The sequence below is a fragment of the Lepidochelys olivacea genome (assembly GCF_965140295.1).
Source record: "Lepidochelys olivacea isolate rLepOli2 genome assembly, chromosome: 16".
In the NCBI taxonomy this organism is placed as follows: Eukaryota; Metazoa; Chordata; order Testudines; family Cheloniidae; genus Lepidochelys; species Lepidochelys olivacea.
This window is the reverse complement of record NC_140426.1, coordinates 17,542,488-17,564,490: the sequence shown is the minus strand read 5'-3', so window position 1 is coordinate 17,564,490 and position 22,003 is coordinate 17,542,488. Positions and strand designations below refer to the sequence as shown.

At 45.2% G+C, this 22,003-nt stretch overlaps 1 protein-coding gene across 5 annotated transcripts in view; it reads right to left on the bottom strand.

Moving 5' to 3' along the window:
- PRRC2B (proline rich coiled-coil 2B) overlaps positions 1 to 22,003 on the bottom strand; it is a 69,820-nt gene that overhangs the window by 9,043 nt on the left and 38,774 nt on the right. For 2 of the 5 annotated variants that reach the window (XM_084650076.1, XM_084650079.1), the window contains exons 14-28: positions 19,074 to 19,281; positions 17,709 to 17,931; positions 14,892 to 16,958; positions 12,544 to 12,743; positions 11,389 to 11,534; positions 8,512 to 8,653; positions 7,732 to 7,814; positions 6,872 to 7,063; positions 6,529 to 6,723; positions 6,013 to 6,099; positions 4,900 to 5,004; positions 4,193 to 4,385; positions 3,448 to 3,545; positions 2,595 to 2,722; positions 733 to 973 (exon numbers count right to left, since the gene is read on the bottom strand). In XM_084650076.1, coding sequence (XP_084506202.1) covers positions 733 to 973; positions 2,595 to 2,722; positions 3,448 to 3,545; positions 4,193 to 4,385; positions 4,900 to 5,004; positions 6,013 to 6,099; positions 6,529 to 6,723; positions 6,872 to 7,063; positions 7,732 to 7,814; positions 8,512 to 8,653; positions 11,389 to 11,534; positions 12,544 to 12,743; positions 14,892 to 16,958; positions 17,709 to 17,931; positions 19,074 to 19,281 — 4,308 coding nt within the window. The remainder of the gene's footprint in view (positions 1 to 732; positions 974 to 2,594; positions 2,723 to 3,447; positions 3,546 to 4,192; positions 4,386 to 4,899; positions 5,005 to 6,012; positions 6,100 to 6,528; positions 6,724 to 6,871; positions 7,064 to 7,731; positions 7,815 to 8,511; positions 8,654 to 11,388; positions 11,535 to 12,543; positions 12,744 to 14,891; positions 16,959 to 17,708; positions 17,932 to 19,073; positions 19,282 to 22,003) is intronic. The other 3 variants (XM_084650078.1, XM_084650077.1, XM_084650080.1) reach the window with 3 other exon arrangements.

Here is a 22,003-nt window from a genome sequence, read left to right as displayed (position 1 = left end):
CAATATAAGCAAAGTTTACAGCCAACTACAATACTTCTCCACTGAAGCAACTCAATAGTTGTGCTCAGTATCCACATAAACACAGCTGCCCTGACAGTAGGATTTATTGTGCCTTTCTGAACTATATTTAATAAAGAAAAAAGCAAGAGGATGACATGAAAACACAGTGAAACTTCTATTAAGATACCACCCAACAGACTAGCCGAAATTGTTAATTAGGCCAAAACGCTCAATTAGTTGAAATAAAAAGAGATGGGTCTTTAATTAAAGGTCAAACAAAATTACCCTGAAAACACTGATGATTTTAAAATGGTTACTACTAAAGATACGGGGAGGTGTTGGCCTACTGAAGCTGGGGCTCTTAGGGCAGCTATCACTGCAGTGTCATGGCCTCAGATCCCAAAAGCACAGTAAGAGCTTTAAGAAAACGCAAAGCAGCTATCACATCAGTAGTGGACACACAAATCACAGGCCTTTGCCATCAGCAGAAAGAGGATACTTAATTTCACTAAGTTAACCATTGTGAGTTTTGAACAGAGGTACACGTAACAAGTAAAGCACCTCAAAGTCTGTTGTGCTGTACTTCTAACATCACTATTGTCTCGTTATGAAGGGCTTACTGATGAAAGTATATGGTGCACCACAAACAGCAACTAAGACCCAGTCTCAGAAACTGCATTTCTGTGAACACATGCAAAAAAACAGGGGGGTCATGCTAGTTTTGTTCCTAACCTGTGTAAGTTGGGAGTCCATCATCTGTGAGGCTCCCATACTGGCTGCTTGGTTTATCTGGCCTTCATAAACCAGTGTCTGGCTTCCACTCATTGGCTGATAAGGGGACCCAGATTGTGTTTTTACCATCTCCAAGGGCTGCATGCCTGGGAAGGCAGAATATGGGGGCTTCAGAGCAGCACCTCCCGTCAGGACCATGGTACTGGGCTGGGACAGACTGGGGTGCATGTACACCGGAGACCTAAAGAAGAGAAACAGGTTAATGCACAATGATAAAGCCTATTAGAGACTGCATACAACTGCATTTGGCTGCTGGGTTGCAAACGGCATTCTAAAAGGTAATCTCTACTACAAAGATCAACTAGGGAATAAAAACCTGTAGTTCCACGTTTTTTTCAGCTCTAGAATTTAATTTTGTACAGCTCCTTTCATACAAATCCTAAAGCTTTCAGGGCTAAGTCCCCATCTCACTGAAGTCAATAGGAGTTTTGTCACTGACTTCAATGGAATCAATATTTCTCTCTTTACGAAGTTCAGTCATATAGTGGCAGTGAAGTGACTGTAGTGGTAAGTAGCTCAAACCACCCCGGATGGTAAAAACTGTTTCACTGAATGTATCCTAGGGTACTGGAGTGATCTCCATCAGCAGGGGAGAACCAAAGCTTCTTGGCCAAAAGTTCACCTTTCAGCAGATCAGTTTCTTTTATCTAAAGGTCAGGCCAAGGGCACCAAATGAAGACCAGTATGCAGCCACCATCCCTGCATCCCTCTGCCAAATGCACCTTCTTGTAACATGCCTGCTTTCCCAAACCTGGGACTTTTCTTAGCATAGGCTGGCAATCAAATGCATTGTGCAAGTGTTCTGTGGGATCGGACAAACATCCATGGGAACTGTAGGAATCCTGCATTATCTCAGTCACCCACACTGGGAAGTCCCTTCAAAATTATGAGCCAGCACCATGGTGCTTGTCCCTCACCAGGAGCAGTGTGAAATCAACTAGAATTGACCAATTCTAGTTAATTTATCCACAGATGGTGTCTTGGAAAGGCCACTGTGCTGCAGTGCGGCAGAAAGGTAAAGAGAGAGCTACTTGTAACATGACTAGTAGACAGAAAAACCCTGAAAATGTTGAAGTCTTCATCCCCACATTTGCATGAGTATTTTTGGGGGGGAGAGGTGTGCGATTTCCCACCCAAACAGTGTAAATCAAAGCACTGTGTTAGGGCCCAGAACTGTAGAAATGCTTGTGGTAAGGGAGGATCCAGGTCGCCAGGGACACATCTACACTGCATTTTAAAACCCATGGCAGTGAGCCTCAGAGCCTGGGTCTACAGACTCAGGCTCACACTCCAGTGCTAAAAACAGCTGAGCAGATATTCGGACTCGGGCCAGGGTTCGGGGTCTGAAACCCAATCCCCTGTTCAGGCTTCAGAGTCTGAGCCCAAATGTCTCCACAGCTGTTTATAACACTGTAGTGTGAGCTCCATGAGCTCAAGTCTGTAGTCTCGAGACTGACTGCCAGGGGTTTTAAAACACCGAGTGGACATACCTCACAAGTTCACAATAGTTTGGCAAGAGTGAAAGTGATTCACACAGGATTTGGCTGGCTTTAACATTACCATATGAATATATGAATCATTCTCCTATTTACACAAGAACCCTTCTCTCTACATCTGATGGAGGAGAAGAGACAGTACTGTGCAAACGCTTATGGGTGTGGGCAGGAAGGGGATGGAAAGTTGCAAAAGTAGGACATTAGCAAGAGGGGAAAAGGAGGGTGAAAGAACATCCCTGCAGATGTACTTTGCAGATCAAAACATGAGAGCTCTGGCGATGGGGAAACAAACCCAGGAACTGTTACCTGAAGGGTTGTATGGAGCTGTAGATCTCTTGGGACTGGGAGACAGGCAGGCCTCCTCTCAGCCCAAGCTGTGCTTGGGCCTGTAAAGATGTGTGAAGGGAAATCGGAATCTGCTGAGCAGCAGCAGCCTGCAGGGGAAATGAAGGTGATTGAAAGGCACGAAGGCGGTCAGAAACTCTCCTGTGGGGTTAAAAGACCATCTGTTTCTTCATCTAGTTGCTCCACCAAAAAGTTATCCAAGCTGCAACTCCACCCAAATGCCCCCAGTGTCATTTCTCTGGCCAGTACATGACTGAATAGAAAGTGAATGATGGCTCAGAGAGAGAGAATAGGAATTTAATGCTCAAAAAAGGATCAGACTGACTCCCTTAGGGGACTGAAGCTCTGTATATAGAACAGGCCCATCACGTCAGTGATTTTCCTATCTCTCATGGGGCTCTGAAGGGATTCTTCAGAGCTCCCAGTTAGTACTGACCAGTTGGTGGTTTTGGGGACAGACACTCGTCCATAGGGAACTGGTCTGAGGTTCAAACTGGTTTTCATGTTCTGCTAAGAATAGTGCTGGGAAATTTACACTCTGTCACTCAAAGGCAAGTTTTACAGAGCTCACCCCTCTTAAACCCAGTCAAAAGATACTGGTGCAAAAACTGGTATTTCCCCTCTCCGATCAGCCTGCTCCCCTGTTAGTCGCCTGTAGTACCCACTGGGGAGTAGCTTTCATAGACTTTGAATGGAGCCACAATCTAGGTCCCCTTGGCTGGAAGTAAGTTGGCTCACTACAAGAGGAAAGAATAAATGGGAAACTCTGAGAACCCCCCCATCCAGAAAATAATTAACTGCCTTGATCCTTTACCTGTTGGTAGCTCTGCTGCTGAGGTATCGTCTGAGGGACCAGGCGTGGCTGACTTGCAAACACATGGCCATCCAGATACAGGGGTGGGATGTGGTTACCTAGAATTTGAAATAAAAGGGAAGGAAGAATGTGACAAGCTAACCTTATTCACTTCAGCAAAAGCAGATCCCAGGGGTACAGTCAATGGGCACAATACAATGGATAGAAATCTATAGACCTACCAAGGCCACTCATCAGTATCTTAGCAAGCAATTGGCTCAACAGTGCTACACAGATTTATTATGCCAGCATTGCAAAATAGGAAAATTACCAGACTATACACAAAATCTACTTGCCTGTCCTTCACCTTAGTGACAAGGTTTTACTCATCAGCCACTTATCCTGAGTATTACTTTTCCAAGGTAGGTATTATGGGCTGTTAAATGATCACCCATCCTTCTCCAGTGTATTTTAATGCCACCTGCAGAAAGGTTGGCAGTTCAGGAATAGGTGAGCTGAGCTACAAACTATTAAGTGCCAAGGTGGTCAGCTTGGATTGCCCTGTTGCCATCAGATCTTTGGAGCTAGAACAAGAATATAAGAATGGCCAGACTGGGTCAGACCAAAGGTCCGTCTAAGCCCAGTATTTGGTTTCCCAACAATGGCCAATGCCAGGTGCCCCAGAGGGAACAAACGGAACAGGTAATCATCAAGTGATCCATTCCACGTCACTCATTCCCAGCTTCTGGCAAACAGAGGCAGGTACCTGGAATAGATGCAGAAGGTGCTACGGATGCCACAGGCATAGGAGGCATAGAAACACCGCCAAAAGAGCTGTAGCTGACACCACTGGAAGCGCCGACACTGGAAGGAGGCTGGATGCCTGAGCCAGCACCTCCTGGAGAGTTCTGTTCTGGTAAACTAGGGGAATTCTCCCAAGCCTTCCGTGCAGACTCCATCTATAGAAGTGAGCAGAGAAAGCAATTACTACAGGCAATTTCAACAGAAGCAAATGATAATGGGATAGGGAGCCACTCACCTGTAGAGGCTGGTAGTCACTAAAAACTATTACCACCTAATGGCTGTTGAATAAGTGCCCACTTCACAAAAAACCCACTGCAGTTGGCACTAGTTGGCCCCTTTGCTGGGAGGCACAGCAGACTGCCCAGGATCAAAGAGGCCAGGAATACTGAATTGTTCTCTTGCACTGGGCAGGGTTGAGGTGGAGAAGTTTGCTCTACCCATTCGATGGCTGGAGAAGATGTCAGTATCAAGGGCCTCAAAATGGCATCCTCTCCCCTCTGCTGAATTCACATATGTACACACACTGTTTTTAAAGGGGCCAATTACAGACTTTGCAACTGACCAGTGAAACATCTGGACTGTTGTGAAGGTTCTCTCTCTCTTTACTACTGTGGCCAAAGACGGTTGTACTTTCAAAGTGAACACAAGCACAGCTAATGCCTTGATTACCTTAAGAGTGAGGTCTGCAGTGGGGAAAGACATTGGGTTCAGGCCGATGCATCGCTGGAGATGGTGATCTCTTCGCAGAATGGGAATGGACTGCGTTAACCCTGCCTGAAAGGAGATTTATAAAATGCTGAACACTAAGAATGTCTGTAACAACACAGGAATTTAGGAAGGCAACAAGTCAAATGGAACCTCAGCAAGAAGATCTAAGTAACCGCAGCACAAACTGTTTTGTGGTTTCTCAGCTTGTTAAATGGACTATGGAGTTGCCTCAACATTGTAAAAATGTATAGCTGGCTTAACCATAAACACAACAGATATGCTGGGACAAATGCAACCTGGGTGTAAGCAGGCGTAACTCCCCTGATCTCCATGGAGCTGCACTTGTACTTACACCAGAGCTGAATTTGGTACACAGTAGCACCAGCTGTAAAGAGTGTTTTTCCTTCCACACTGAGTGAACCTATGTAAATAGCAGAGTAAGTCTGCTTATATAAAACACTTGTAAGGAAAAAAATGGCAAACCTCCAAGAAATACAAGGGGCTACAAAATAAAGATTTTTCAGAGGAAGTTTTTTGTTTAAATCACTGAACAACTGAACCGCAAGCAGATACTGGGCTCTCAATCCATTTTCTTTTAACAGTCTGTTCTCCAGTCATCTACCCATTTTATTATGAGCTCTAAAAGCGCATGGAACCTCGCTGGCTAATAGTGAACCACAGAGAGCAGAAGCCAGTGGCAAAGACAACACCCTGAGCACTCTGGCAGCTAGTGGCTAGAACTCCACTTTCCAGGTCCAGCAACAGGACTCTCTAAGCAACTTTGCTGGTCTTCCCCTCCCCCGCAGGTGCCCCAAAGAGGGGAATTTGGTGACCTCTGACATATGCAAGCCTTTTTACTTTACACAGGCTGATGAATGGTGTTTGAGTCACTGTTTAAAGGCTTGGGTGTGTCTGAGCTAACCAGGCACTGATTTTATCAAAAATTTTTGAGAGACAGGGCCTGTATGTTCACTGCTGTTTTTAAACCATGTAAGTGGGTACTACAGCGTTCAACATCAAACCAGTTGCAAATAAATATGTTTTTTTCCATTTCAATAATGAAGATTTACTTACATTACCGGCCAAGGCATCCTGCAGTTTGGTGACAGGGTTAGCTGCAGTACTGGAGACAGAGCCAGGTGGCAAACTAAAGTCAGAGTCCTGAAAAAAGGCAACAAGCACCATTCAAATCCAGGCCCAAGGGCCCCCTGTAAGTTGCTCCTGATTAGTGAACATTTACCTGGATCATGATGATAGAAACTAAAGATTTTCTTTCAGCAAAATTTACTGACGGACAAGAACGAAATAGCTCTCCATACTCAGCGACAGGCATCCCTGATGGCATACACAGGACAACAGGCCTTAATTTCTCCCTTACTGTCCCCACCCCATTCAGGATAATAAATATCTACCAAGACATCTTGAGAACCTGGTTTGTGTCAGTAATGAAATCTATAAGGCAAATCTACAGTGCACGTGCTAGAAGCTTGCCCTAGATAATCCTTCTGGCTTAACCACCTTTTGCATCTCTACAAGCTCACAAGAGGGATTTCAAACCACCAAGAAGATAAAATTAAATTCAATCCTCACTTTAGGATTTACTCCAAATTCAATGGGTGGCACAGGAAGAACTGAGTCCACGTGAATTTCCACCCCATTAACAGGGGGGATATTCCCTTCCAGCCGTTCCGTTCCCTCCGAACCCTTTCTGTTTTTCAGGGAGCGTTCATTGCCGATTGGTCCGGGCTTGTGTTCCTTGTTCTGTCCTGAGCCTTGATCTGAATCCTTGATGGGAAAGCAGAGAGGCTGAGACACAAAGACTGAATAACCCGATCTCTACCTTAAAAATGCTATGAAAAAACAAAAACCCAATTTCACAAGGTCTCTGGTACCAGTCGCTACGTGCTCTGGCTTGGCTGCAAATCCAGATTACCTTTTTATCAGATTGCTTCTGAACTTGCTCCTTCTGGCAGTCAGCTTTTGGGTCCACCAGGCCAGCCCCATTCATCTCCTCTGGTTTGAGGGTGCCATACGGAGAACTGCGCTGAGAGGAGGTAGCGGAAGATTCCCGAGACTCCGCACTCAAGTCAATGCCACTATCCCCCTGGCTGCCTTTAAAACCCTGCTATGCAAAGCACGAAATGTGTTAAAGCCCCAGATTCAAACCCAACTCCACAGGGAGAAATACAACAGCGAGAACATGTTTCCATTTTCCAACCACAACTATCAAGGAGTAAGTCCTAACCTGCAGTGCCCCTTGCTATTCCAGCTCTAGGCTACCCTGAAGCAGAAACCATCCAGGTCACCAATCCCACTGCAGCTTTAGAACAATGAAAAATGCCCCACGTGGCTACTATACTGAGACTGCCAAACTCATTTCACTTATGACCCAAACCAGATTTGAACTCCGGTCTCTACAGGTGAAAGGTCACTGCAGCATTCAGAGACATCCACATTACATTACAGCGACACACTTCTCACAGGTGTGAGGCACACAAACACAATTCCACATACTGGGCCATGCTCTGCTCCCAGTTAGGAGTGCAATTCTGAGTTTTACAATGCAGTTACTCTGGATTTACACCTATGTGTAACAGAGCACAATTTGTCCCACCATTTTAGAACAGCACCATGCTTAATCAGAATTGTGGACAGTCAATTTAAAACTGCACAAGGAGAGCTGACAGACCTGCTAAACGCGATAGCAGCAATGAGAAGCGTGAGCCACCTAACATGAATATTTTATATATACACATCACACAACACTTGAACAGTAGATTAGCTGCCCCTTACCTCAGTGGAACTGGATTCAGTGCCATTAAAGGCATTTACAGGCTTGCTCCAGGAATCGCTGCCAGGTGACTGAACAGAGAGGGCTGGAAGAGCAGAGACAAGATTCAGATGCTTGAAATGGAGCATCGAGTACATCATTTATATAGTACTGTGAATTCACATTCTACTTATAAAAACAGGGCAAGACACATTCATTGCCCCAAAATGTTTACACTCAAGGACAGACAGGCTGAGCCAGGGCACTCCAATGCAAGTAAGACAGAGTATGAAGTGAGAGAGGAGGTGGAAAGATTTTCAGGGAGAAGTGAAAGTTAGAAGGATGAAAGGGGGAGGCTTTGCAAAGAAGCACAGTGGGAGAAGGGTACAAAGAAAACAGTCTGGATGAAGGCTCAGGGCCACAGGGAGCAAGAGGATGAGAACGTGGAAGAAATTAGAACCAGGATGTAGATCAGCTAGAATTGTGCAGGGCCTAGAAGATAAGGTCAAGGAGATAGAATTTGATATGGTACAAGAAGAAACCAGGGAAGGGATTTGAACAGAAGGGTGACATGGTCAGAGCAGTGGGAGGATGATGATCTTAACAGCAATGTCTTGTACGCATGAGCCCAGAAGATCTGCTACGTCCCTTTCCCCTCTGGATTCAGGGTGGAATGTAGATGAAGCCCTTCTCCTTCAGGCACGTATGCACACACTCACCCTTCCCCCTCAACATGAAAGGATTCCCAGATCCATAATGATGAAGTGTCCCAGTGCTGGCAAATAATGGAGACCCTCTCTTACCTGGACTATTGCTCTCCCAGATCTCTGTGCCCAGGCTGCTTCCGGATACAGTTACATCGCCTTGCTCCAGGCACATACTGTTTTGCTTCTTTGCAAATCGAGGCGGGATACGAGACTGAAGGACACGTCCTTTGGTTGGTCCCTGAGAGAGAGGTTCAGGCTATAAGACCTGCTACTGATTCAGGTTAACCTGCTGCTGACAGGCTTCTTTTCCAGGCTTTTATTTAGCTCTTGAAGCAGATGTGCCCCCCCTGGAGTTATCCAAGCTTGGGGCTGCCTTTACCAAAACAATCCCAGCAAGGGACACCATAAGAGGAGACTGCCACAGTGTTTTGTTTCCTGTCTCCAGCTGCTGCTGGGAGGCCCGCTGTGGTGGCACAGCAGGAATGCTGAAGAAGAGCTCTTCAGTATTTATTAAGAACGGCTGGCTTCAGCAGCAGGGAGAAGGACAGGCAAAAAAAAAATTAAACCTCCAACTCAGATTTTTCCTTAATCCTTCCCCAGTCCTGTTGACACAGCAGGATCAATTCACTAGTTCACAGTAAAAAAGAGACTGATAATTCACTGAATCAGACACCAGAGAGGAAACCAGCTGTTAGTTTACCTAGCACATCTCCTTGACACTGCAGGATTGTTCCCTATTGCACATTCACTCAGACTCTTTCTAGCCTAATTTTAAATGCACCAAGGAACTAGGCTTCTACCACATCTCTTGATAACACACCACACTATAGATCTGACTGTCTCAAAGTATTTCCCAATAACATTTTATTGCTGAATTTAATCCTTCCACTCCTAGTTAGATCCCCATTTATGCTAAAATAAATTCTCCCTCTCCGCAGAATTTACAGTCTTCAAATACTTCTAGATTCATGTCTCCATTGCACCTTTAGTCGTCACTTAGCCAAGCTATACAAAGTTTGCTCCTAAATCTTTCCTCAATTCCTCTAGTCTCCTAAAAAACCAACAAATTTGTTAGAGTTCTCTTCAGTTTGTCTTTCTGGTCAATACTGTGCCCAGAACTGCACACAATATTCCAGGTACAGCTGCACCCCAGGGAAGCTATTCCCTCTCCATCCTATGACATGGTACCTGGGCATACAGAGCCCATAACTGCACTTGTCTTTTCTGCAGAACTCCAGGAATGGGCTGTTCACTTTTAGCATTATTGCTTCCCAGAATTCTTCCTTCTACTGAATAGTTGTGGTTTGGATTATTCCCCTCTCCCATCAAATGTATTAGCCTGAAGTTTTCCAAGCTGAATTTCATTTTGGTGCTTAATGCCCATGTTTCTACTCCTTTTAAGGGATTGGAGAATAGTATTCAAAGGTGGTAAAATATTGAAATACAAGCAAGTCACAGGACACAATGTTGGCCTGAGTTGGTAGTCAGTATAGACAGGATAAACTGTGTTCTGCATAGCATCACCCTGCAGTTTAATCACAATTAGTTAACACAATACTGAACCCAATTTATCCTGGTCCATATGGACCAATGAGTTGTGGTTAGAATCATGTCATTATTCTTCACAATCATGGTCAAACACAATAACGTTTTGTAACATAGACAAACTCCAGGCCCCTTTGTATTTCGGTCCTCACTAGTGTTTGCAATTCCTCCTCATTTAGAGTCACCAAGGAGTTTCATACGGTGCTTGTTTCCAGTTCTAGATGTACTAACTCTCTACAATGGGAGACTGGAGAGATGGTGATGGGAGCAATCAGAGCCTTTCTTCAGTGTATCAGTTTAGATATGTCTCCTCATACTCCACTCCTCAAGAACAGAGTAGTAGAAGGGTCAGAAGGATCCATTGGAACATCATTTACACTGACAGAAGACCCTGACTAACAATTCAGCCATAGCAATCCAGTCTCAGAACACTGCTTAAGGGTTAATGAGCAGTTAGAAAAGGGACATTTAAGTCCCTAAAAATGGTCTGGCTACAAATTATTATTTTAATCCTGAAACCACCCTTCTGTATGTGTATTTCTGCTGCCTCCTAGCCAGATAAAATCTTACTGTTCAGGAGATAAGTACAAAACCTTAATCTGGGAAAGTGAGCTTTTGTTAGTCAACGCTTGCTGAGAAGCTCTGATCTGGACTTAAGAACTCTACCTTTAAAGAAAGATTGTTCAACTGTCAGCCTAAGAGGAAAACTGGCCTACTCCCACAATTCCCTTATAAGCATTTCCAAATGGAAGAAGAAATGCTCAATTTACCCACCCAGACCTAAGAACATAAGTAAGAACAGCCATACTGAGTCAGACCAATGGTCCATCTAGCCCAGTATCCTGTCTTCCAACAGTGGCCAATGCCAAATGCTTTGGAGGGAATGAATGGAACAGGCAATCTCTGAATGATCCATCCCTTGTGGTCCACTCCTAGTTTCTAGCAATCAGAGGCTGGGGTTGCATACCTGACCATCTTAGCTAAATTGCCCATTGATACACCTATCTCCTCCATGAACTTAACTAATGCTATAGTTTTGGCCTTCACAACATTTCCTGGCAATGAGTTCCACAGGTTGACTGTGTGTTGTGTGAAGTTTTACAAAATCCCTTCTTTGGGTCTGCTCACTCATTTGCATGCCAAGCTGCGTATTAGTAACAAAAGAAACAGCCAGCAAAAGCTTTGGGAGCCAAAGTAAACATAGCAACAGCCAGAAAGCTACAGGATGTTGCTTACAGGCTAACTTCCCCTGTCCAGCTACAAATCACATTTTCTATGCCTAATACTGTGAGGGTTAGTCTAACCACACATGCTGCTACTTTCTCAAAAACGTTCTGAGTGTGTATTTGTGCGCCTCTCCTTCTCAGACCACTGCAGGCTTTACGGGGGATCAGGCTGTGTTCCATATTCCCAACTCCCACTCCTCACCTGGGCAGCTTGTTCTTTCTTCCTACGTTCCTCTTCCAGCAAGCGGCGTTGCTTCTTAGTGAGGACCTCAATGAAGCCTTCTCCTACGATAGAGCCCACTTCATTCTCTTCTGCTGTGCTTGAAACCCGATTGTCAATGATGGCATCTGAACAAGATTTACGGTTTAAAAAGGTTGTTTAAAAATGTATTCCAAAAGGGATCCAAGCTAAGGAGTGAAATAGCTTAGCCAACAGCAACTTAAATTTACTTTAGAAACTAGACAACAGCAGCCTGTTGATATCTACCGGCAGGGTTACTCTGAAGTGCCTTGCATCACTTCTCTCCAATGGAATCTGAGCACACTATCCCTGGCCTCGAGAATAACAGCCTGGGACCGGCAGCCAAAATCTGGGCTTTCCATATGACACCAACGGCATTAACTCTAGAGAATAACCCAGAAACTCCCCCTAATGCTGAATTACATAGCACTGGGTAACATTTTCAAAAGAACCCAAGAGTTAGGAGCCTAAGTCCCATTTTCAAAAGTGACTTAAGTGCTTTTGAAAATTTAACCCACAGTCTTTAAAGTGCTGTACAAGGATTAACTGATTAACCTTTACAACCCACCCCTGAAGGATTATTAACCCTGAGGTTAAGTGACTTGCCTAAGGCCACAGAGAGCCAGTATCAGAACCAGGGTTGGAACTCAGTTGACTTTCAGTCCTGAGCTCAGATCACACTCCTCTGCTTTAGATGGCTATGGTTTCTCAACTTCTCTCCAACCAACCAGACTATTTTTTACTCTTGACTTGAGATAGACTGTAACGCTGTGTAGAGAGAGACATTTCTATAAGCACTCCCCTAACTCTTCCCACAGAAGAAATGTTAAAGGGACACCAACATCAAGTTTGGCTCAAAACTGGGTCTTAATGAAAACATTAAAAGCTTTTGCAAATACTTAAGACGAGTAGAAATGTTTCCATAATATTTTTTGGTCAATTCCACCAGAAATTTGTTGTTATAAATAAATGGAGAGAAAAGAATAAACCTGACATTTAAAATGACTTCAGTTTGAATCATGCTTGGTGTTACCAGTAACAGAAAGGAAGACATTGGAATGTGATGTTTAACTGGATAGCATCCCTTTAAGGAGACAAACTAAATTAGACACTTACTTCCATAATTCAACTCGAACTGTGACATGGTCTCTCCCTTTTCACTTGGTCTCTGGGCTGTGGATTTAGGCTCTTTTTCCTGCTTTTTACCTGGCCCCTCAGCACTCTCTGAGCTGGTGCACGATGATCTCTCTAGGCTGTAAACAGAGTGGCTGCTCCCACTTTTGGCGTTACCCAGGCCCCCACCTTCTTCTGGAGATCTGAGAGAAAAGGAGAGAAGGGGATTAGGTTCAAAAGGACAAGGCAGGTAGGGGGGGAAAACACAAATGGGTTAGCTTCTCCTAACTACGTTTTTAACCAAGCTGGGCAACCTGCACTTTTCCCTTCCCCAAGCCCCCCCCACTCTCAATTGATGTAGATGTTGCTTTAGAGCAAAAGCCTGATTATGAGAACACTGTTGTGGGAAATGGGATGGAAACAAAACAACAGCATTTGCAATGGTGAACTGCACATGGTTTGTACTCTTAGCTTGTCTCACAGGAAGATTTACAGGCCTCTCTCTCTCTCTCTCTGTGTGCTCGTGCTACCAATGTCTACTACCCTTGTACAAAAGCTTTAAAGTTTCCTTGAATTCTCTTTACAATAAATGCATATTTTCCAGCAGGGTCAGCTAGGTGGCTGAGAGGGAAAGGGAGGCAAGAAAGAGAGAAACACGGAGCCAAAAAATGCCTCTTCCAAATTATTTTTCTGGGCAATTCTTCACATCTCTGACCATCAGGCTACACATCATTCCCTACAGCTCAACTGACAAGGGGCACTGGGAAGCTGAAGAGAAGAAGTGCAGAGGATTAGCAGCACGATAGGGAGAAAAAAAAATCTGGTTTAAAAAGCAGCAATATTTAGCAGCACATCTGTCTCCCCCTCCCACTTTCCCTCACTTCTCTTTTCACCTGAGTACAGTTCCCACCACACATGCAGTCCCTTTTACTAGTATCTCAGCATAACCATTATTCTGTAATTATGGAGCAACTTGCTAATAATTAGCCAGGGGGAAAAAACAATCAAGTAGTGTCATCAAAGCATGAATTATCTACTTCAGGGTTCTCAAACTGTGGGTCGGGACGCAAAGTGGGTTGCGACCCCATTTTAATAGAGTCACCAGGGCTAGACTTGGTGGGGCCCAGGGCCAAAGCTGAAGTCGAAAGGCTAAAGCCCTGGGAGGCAGGGCTCAGGTTTCGGCTTTGGCCCTTCTGCCTGGGGTGGTGGGGCTCGAGCTTTGGCTTTGCACAGGCCCCACGGCCTGGGGTGGCAGGGCTCGGGTGGGCTCAGGCTTCAGTCCCCCCTGTCCTAGGGTCATGCAGTAATTTTAGTTGTCAGAAAGGAGTCACGGTGCAATGAAGTTTGAGAACCGCTGGTCTACTTCAAAGCTTTAATTCCAATACAATGCATCTGTTCAATCTTCAGGAGGCCTGTATTTCCAAAGCTATTGCTAAGAAAAAGAGATCACATAGGAATTGCCAGACTGGAGGTCTATCTGGTCCAGTATCCTGTCTCCAACAATGGCCACCACCAGATGTTTCAGAGGAAGGTGCAAGGAACCTCCTAATCCCCAGAAGACTTTGGTTTAAACCCAAGTAAGTATTCACGGGAGTATTCTGACCAGCGGGTCCATACCATGCAGCACTCGTTTCTCTGAAAGGAGTGCTGCCTTCCATTCATCGCCAAGCAGCAACAATGGTTTTGAAAAAGTCTATTCAAGCATAGCTAGACCCAGGAACTCCCCACACTGCGCACAAGCCACAGCTACTGCAGTGCATCAAGAAAAGCTTTGAAGTAGAGAAATCTACTTAAATAAATGACATTTCACCTCTGCATTCCCATCAGGTTATTCCAGAGGAAACAAGCCTTCCCAACTTTCCACCACTGCCAGGCCATACCCCAGCTGGGATTCACTGGAGGAGGGTTGGAGAATTTGGAGTCTGTGACCAAGATGTCTCTGTTAACCCTCTAGCACTTGAATTGATGGGATGGCACAAGCGTGATCTGCCGTTGCATTATAGGATTTAAAGAGGTTAAAGAAGGGTGGCAGCTCAGGCAGCACAGCCATTACCAACCACTCTTCTGAAACAAAGACAAGCTGGAACTCCCCCCACAAGTAGTGTTCTAGCAAAGGCATCAGAGGTGCAGCAGGCTCAAAATGTATATACATGTTTGTGAAGCCAATGACCACCACACAGATGGATAACTGGTGCTAAAAGTCATCTGTGTGTGATGAAAGGAAGCACAGCCAACAGCCAACATCTCTGCATGAGTCAACCCCTTCTTGCCTGCAAGTCCAGTTTGCCACAGGGATATTTGCATGACACGCATGCACAGAGCACCTGTTGTACGTCAGACTTTGAGTTTACCTTTTGCTTTTCATTGGCATCCCATTCTGCTGGCTCTCAAACCGGGAAGCAGCTCCTCCACTGGCCCTTACCAATTGCTCCCCAAACCCTGCTGGTTCAGCCTTACGGCTCTGTCTGTCCATAAGGGGCCTCTGACTTGAGAAACTCCTTTTTGCCAATTCTCTCTTCTCTCCCAAGCTGCCACTGGCAAGGCTGCCATCCAGCTGCACTTCACTCTCCAAAACACCGTCACGCCTCTCCCGCCTCTCACTGAAGTCACTGCTTTCGGACGCTGTCTCCCACTCCTCATTGGCATGATCTGACGAGTTCTGATAGGACAGCTCAGGAGACCTCTGGCCAGAGACACCGTTCTTCTCCACCGTGGTCAGCTTGGGTCTCCCAGGCCACTGGCTGGGCAACAGGCTGGTTCCACCTTCCTCGGGGTTCCACTGGCCGACAGATTCTCTCTCTTGTCTCAGGCGCCTGAACCGGGGTGGCTTGTCTTGACGAGGGGGACGCCGCCTCCTGAATGGCCTGTTTTCTATGTTCTCTTGATCTGCAGTGTAATCCTCCTGGAACAAGGGCCTTCGGTTGTCAATGTGATTCTCCTCAAAACCCCGGCCAGTGAAGGAGTCCACGTGCTTGTAAGAATCTTGGATATAGTCCCTGTCAGACTGTCGCCTGATCCCAAAAGTGTCTGATGAAGGGCAGTGGCTGTACTCCTGCCATGTGGTTCCCCCGCTTCTGCCCTGCCACTGAGAAGGCTCCTTTGCCATGAAGCCTCTTCGCCCGTACCCAGAGTTGCTCAGTCGTGGGGGCAGCGACCTCCCAAAGGCTCTCGGGGCCCTCACCTTGGCATCCAGGCTGCTGTGATCATCAGAGTAGATTTTATTGGACCGCCAAGAATCTTTGAAGTCTCCCTTCTTCAGGTCACTCTCCTCCCTCTCTAGGAGAGAGCTTTCATTGCTGTTTTCAGAACCCCTCTGCCGGCGTCGCTTGGGGAGCTCCTCGTACTCAGAACCTTCACTATGTGTCTCGCTAGCAATCCTACGCCTGGGCTTGCCCCTCGGGAAGTCTTCCGGCTGATTGAACTCCCGCAGGCCCCGCCCTCTGCTGCTTCTTTGGTTGTTATAGACGCCCCTGCCACCAACAGCAGTGCCACGGCCTCTGAAAGTGAACTCTCTAAAGCCTCTGCCTCTCCCTCGGCCTTGGCCTCTCCCACCAAAGGCTTGCTCCTCATCGATAAAGATCCAGTTGTTTCTTTTTGTGGGAGGGAGGTCATTAGACTCTCTGGAAAGCTTATTCTCCCATGCCCTTTCAGTCTTCTCCTCCTCTTCCTCCTCCTCCTCCTCTTCCTCCTGAGATTTCTCAGCATCTTGGGAGAAGCTAGCTTGGGAAGAACCCTTTTCGTCCAGCAGGTAATGAGTGGACTTTAGCAAGGTTGATGAATCTTCTGTATCATTCTCCACCTTATAGACAGGTGCTTTCTCTTTTGCTGGATGGGAGATCTCTTCTCCTTCTAGTTTAATCTTCTCCTGCTCTTTCTCCTTCTCCTCAACCTTGAGGGCTTTCAGGACTGGTTTTTTAATTGGGCCTGATCTCCGGGTCCTCCCCATTTGCTCCTGGTGCTGATTGTTGGTGTTTCTGTTCTCAGGAGCCCAATCCGTCCCTTCAGCAGGTTGCTTGCTGGCAGCACCTTCTTTCTTCCATGGGTCAGCACTAAATGACTGCTCGTCCCTGGGCACTTCTTCATCCGCCTCTGCTGCAGCCTCCAAGGATTTCTGATCATGGTTGATGTCCCAACCATTATACTCAGGTTTTTTATCGGCTTGTATAAAGTCAGACTCCAGGGGAGAACACCGTAAGCTTGCATGGCGGGTGCCAGAAATGCATGCATCCTGCACGGCCTCCTGGTGCTGAAACAAAAGATCCTGGCCTATTCTTTGAGAAGATATACTGCTGTCAAAGTCAGCTTGGGCCTTCTTGTCAAAAGTGTTTAAGTACTCCTCCCCTCTCTCCTCAAAGAGATCTCGCTGGGCATTTATGCCCTCTGACCTTCCAGATGAGGCAGAGTAAGAGCTGTCACTCCTGAAAAGGAACCAGAACAAAGTCAGTCAGTCAGTCAATGAGATTGAAGCACAGCTCCAGGTCCCCAGGCTGAACACAGTAAAAATAAAGAAATAAATGCAGTTTAGTTTTCTACTTTAAATCATGACAGATCAAGCCTGTAAAATTCACTGCTGGATTTATGGATCTGCCATGGCCCCTGTCTGCAATACCCGGTCAGACAGAGCTGATGAACAAAACTAAGTGGTTTCTGCACAGAAAATAAAAACAAGGGAGGTATAGTCAGGAACTGAATGTGAATTCAGCCTCCAATCTTTGTAGTGATTTCAAAATTAGCAGCTTGATTCAGAGTCGTCAGAGTGGTAAGGACCAATGATTAAAAAATGAAATAAAATAAAAGTGAGACACCCAGGAGTTAGCCAGAATTTTTGACAGCTGTCTACATAAGCAAAAACTGTCTCTCCCCACTGAGGCAGCTCCTGCAAAGCCTCAGGGCAGAAAGGTAAGGTGCAATGAGAATCAGTTAATGTCTCTTTAGTTTTTAAAGTTATAAAGCTTTGATTACACATACTGGATGTAATCTTCTTATATGCAAGAACTCAATGGTGTTTTAGTCTATCACTACACAGTACCAGCACTCAAGGGAACACAGGTAACCAAAAATACCTTCTCCTGCTCTTAAGTCTTATGGATAACCCCAAACCCACTCTTCAAGGGAAGAGGAGCTTCCAGCACAGCGTGCATGGCAGAATGGCATGGTTTTGCCCTCACCTGGTATGCAGTCCCTCCACGCTCATGTTCTCAGTCTGTTTTTGATGTGGTAATGGGTACCCTTTGTTCTGCAGGGATGCGTAGCTTTCCTGGCCCCACACTGAGGCAGGGTCCATTGAGGCAGCTTTCCTTTCCTGCTGCAGCGATGGCTGGCAGTTCTGCTCTTCAGACCTACAGCCACTCCCATTGATGGAGTCCTGCTGAATCATGGGCTTCATGATTCCTGAACAGAAGAAAGAATTCAAACCGTAACACTAGAGGCGCACAGCCAAGCAGAAGTTTACAGCCTTAGGGCAGGTCATCTCGCCCTCCCTCCTGGATGGTAGATGAATGCACCCATGGAAACCTCCTTTTAAAAAAGAAAACCGAGATCAAGAGATATATAAAGAGGAAAGCAACTGCCTCAGAATGAAAGGGAAGCAAGGATCCCTAGGGCCGCTATTTAGAGCGGCTTTCATAGCCAAGCCTAAGCATAGCAATACAGAACTTCACTGGCTTGGGAGCAAGGAGCGGAAAGAGGGGGTAAGAAATACAAAATAACCACAAACATAAGGCACTGGTTTACTCATCCTACTGTTTACATGCCCATCTCTGGCAGATTAAATATAGAATTAACAAGTGCTAGGAGCATATAACCTGAGGCAGGACTTTTTGGCTTGTCGTACCTTTCTTTAGGAGATCTAATAAGGTTTTGTGAGTAAAACCATCTCCAGCCCACCGTTTCCCATCCTTCTCTACCACACCAGACCCTTCCCCTCCATTCCTGCGGGGGGTCTCTCCCTGCTATGAAATGAGAGCCCCCAGGCAGCACATGACTACATGTGGAGGTATTCTTAGGCATTCCCTATCCCACCCCAAACTCCAAGTACACATCCTAGTGCTGCCCATTCATCAGTCCCCTACCTCCCTTTTGACTCTTCCCAAACCATGGAGAGGGTCAACAACAGAAAGCAAGGATGAGAAGTCTAGGCCAAGGTAAGGTTGGGTAATGCAGAAGACAGGATTTCAGGACGGCAAAGCAAATTGGGATAGCTCCACCCTCTCCAGGGGTCCTAAATTGCATCTCAGTAGCCAAAAACCCACCCTTTTGTCTGGCACAGCACTCCTTTGTGGCCTGAAACCTTAGAAAAGTGATCAGTCCTCAAGGCATTATACACCTGGGGACTAGTCAGAACCCAAAAGAACGTAGCTTGCTCTTTGCAATTAATTTTTCCAGGTTACTGAACGTAAAGGTCCTATCAACTCTCAGTCTCATGAATCCAAGTTCTAGGGAAAAGGCCATAGATATGGTCCGGAAACTGAGTCAGGATAGCACCAGAGAGTAAGAAAGCACAGAAAAAAAAACAAAAAACCCAACAACTTTACCTGAAGGATGAAGGGCCGAAGGGTAAAAATCCACAGGTGTGCGGCCCTGAGCCATACGAGGGTCCATGTAAGACGGCATCATCATCCAGCGAGGATCAAAGCCAAGCATCTGAGGGTGTGGCGGGTAGAACGTACGCTGAGGATGGGAATGGGACGGTGGAGGATAGACCTGCTGTTGCTGCCAGTGCTGCATCTTATACAGCTGCTCCTGGGTAGGCAGAAAAATGAGACAGGTTAGCACAGACCTCAAACATTTGAATATAGCAGGCCATGAATCATGAGTGCATTTTCTTTGGCCTAGGCCAGCTTGCACACAAGCTTGCACTGTAAACTCAAAAGAACCAAAGAACGTAGCATCTTTCCGCCTTGGGTAGGAGCAACAACAGATGTGGGCAGTTCACTACCAGGTTTGATAGGGAGCAGCCTGTGTTTCTTTAGATGCACACGTCAGCTCACGCTGAATTGCTCTCTTCTTCTCTCAAGTATTCCTGATGCTGCTAGGTCAGAGCATTACATTTCACAGCAACACATTGGATACACAGGAGATTTTTAACAGCATTTTTCTCTCAAACATAATTTATTAATCTGGTTCAAATACTGTAGATGCTACTTCTCACTGGAGGAAATTTGATCACTTGATATTTAGTGCATATAGATAATACTATTAATACTAAAACTTATTAACCAGAGAGATTACATTAAAAGGGAAATAAGTTCAGTTAAGAGAACATTAAAATCTTTTAGTATTTCCTATGTATTATTCTGAGAGATGAAGCAACCATGAGGTCATCCTATTCTATTACCCTGACAGGGCAGGATACAATCCCCTGATAAAGGAACATAACATATATTTATCCGATTTAACATATGATCTTAGCCAAAAGTCCAGGTAGAAACTACACACAGAAGGAATTTTATATTCTGAGAAAAACCTTCAAAATGTAAAAAAAACAATTAAAACAAGTTATATTTATTCGTCAAATTTGACTCAATTTAAAAACAAAACCAAAAATTATATTTACAAAGTTTACCAGATGCTGCAAATGTTTATTAAAAGGTCAGCTCCCTTCTCTCACTGAACCCCTCATTGAAATCATCATGGAGTGTTTGTCACAGTATAAGAGTTTCCACTACAGCTTAGTATCCCAGAGCAAGATTACAACTTCTCTGCAGGATCCAGCATTAGGAGAAGAGAGGCTGGGAGGGACAACAACAAAAGCAATATGTATTTAAAGAGACAAATCTCTTTAATAATAAGCATCAGGAACATGGACACCAGCTAAGTAAGTTGTTTTTCTACAATGTGCTCTCAATTCCAAGTATGCTTAAGTGTGAAAGGCCTTTAAAAGATACCAAACACTACAATCTTGGGAATCTTTGCTTCTTGCTACTCAAATCATCAACAAGGAGAACATCAAAGGGAGCCTAACATTTCACTTAAACAGACTCCCTGATAACAAAGGCACTGAAGACTTCAGTTCATTTGTTCTAAACTAAATGACTAATACCAGGCAACCCGAGTCAGGATAATGGACAAAGTGACCCATCCCACAGCTGCAATAAAATCAGGCCACATCAAAGAGTTACATTTGAAAAGAGAGAACTTATTTCCCCTAGAAGCTAAGCCACTCCACCAACCTTACATGTAGGCCATTTCAGCAACCGCATTTAGCCATTCTGTGGGATTCACACCATACTTCACTAGCCACAACTAACACCATATGTGCTATGCATACGACTGAATTATCCACTATAAAGACAAAAGTACTTTGGAAATATTGTCTAAATGACAGAGATGGAACCTTCCAGGCTAGCCAGTGCATTCTATTTCCTCCATGGAGACAACCAGATGAGAAAGAAACAAGTCACAAAGCCCTAAAGTTCTGACCCTGACACAACACCACGGCAACAGGGAATGCCTTGCTCACCATTCAAATCTGTCACACTGCAGGAGAGAGATAAGGTGGGTGAGGTAATATCTTTTATCGGACCAACCTCTGTTAGCGAAAGAGAGAAGATCTGGAGTTACACAGAGCTCATCTTCAGATCTGGGAAAGGTACTTAGTGTCACTGCAATGGAGTCAGCTTCTCGTTCCAGCTCACAGCATGAGCTGCGTATTGGGAGACTCTGCAGAAGGAATGAATCCTCTTCTTCAAGCCCATGAAGCGAAGCAAAGCAAGGCTGCAGTAGCCACTGTGACTTCCATATAGCTAGGGAATGGAATGGTCTGGGAACCTACGTAGTCATGGCCCTGCTTTTAACATGACTGCACCTAAATACCCTTTGAACTCTGGTCTCATTCTTCATATTGTTTTTATAATTCAAAAAGGAGGCCAGCCAAATAGTTTAGGCCCAGGAGTTAGGCCCTGATTAAGGTTGCACTGAACCAAATACAAACAGAAAAGACAGGATATTTTAAACAAAATAAAATAGGTGTTGGCATTTTAACAGCCATATATAAATAAATTTGAGCAGTTATTGTGGTGATTTTCCATATGAATATTACCCCCCTAAGGGCTTGATCTTGAAAATATTTCCATCCATCTTTGGTCTTGTCTTCACTAATGCGTTCACTTCAAGTGCTGCTCCTAATCTGACTCCCATCCGCAAAAAAGAATCTCTAGCTAGAGTTAAGTGATGCTCTCTACACTCGAGCTAGCTAGCCTGTCAGGAGATACAGGTGGAAGCTTGAGTGCTCGAGCTAGGAACACAGGGGGGATACAGCTACTCTTTGCTGCATATCTGATCACTCTGTGTTGCTGTTCTGAGGTGTGGTTACTCTCACTTAAGTTAGGCTGCCCAAGTGTGGATAACCTGAGCCAAATCTGCAGTGAAAACAAGCCTGTAGGGCTTTATATTGCTGTCCATCACCATTGTACTGTATCCATCTGTTGTCTCTTGTCTTATACTTAGTCTGTAAGCCCCCTGG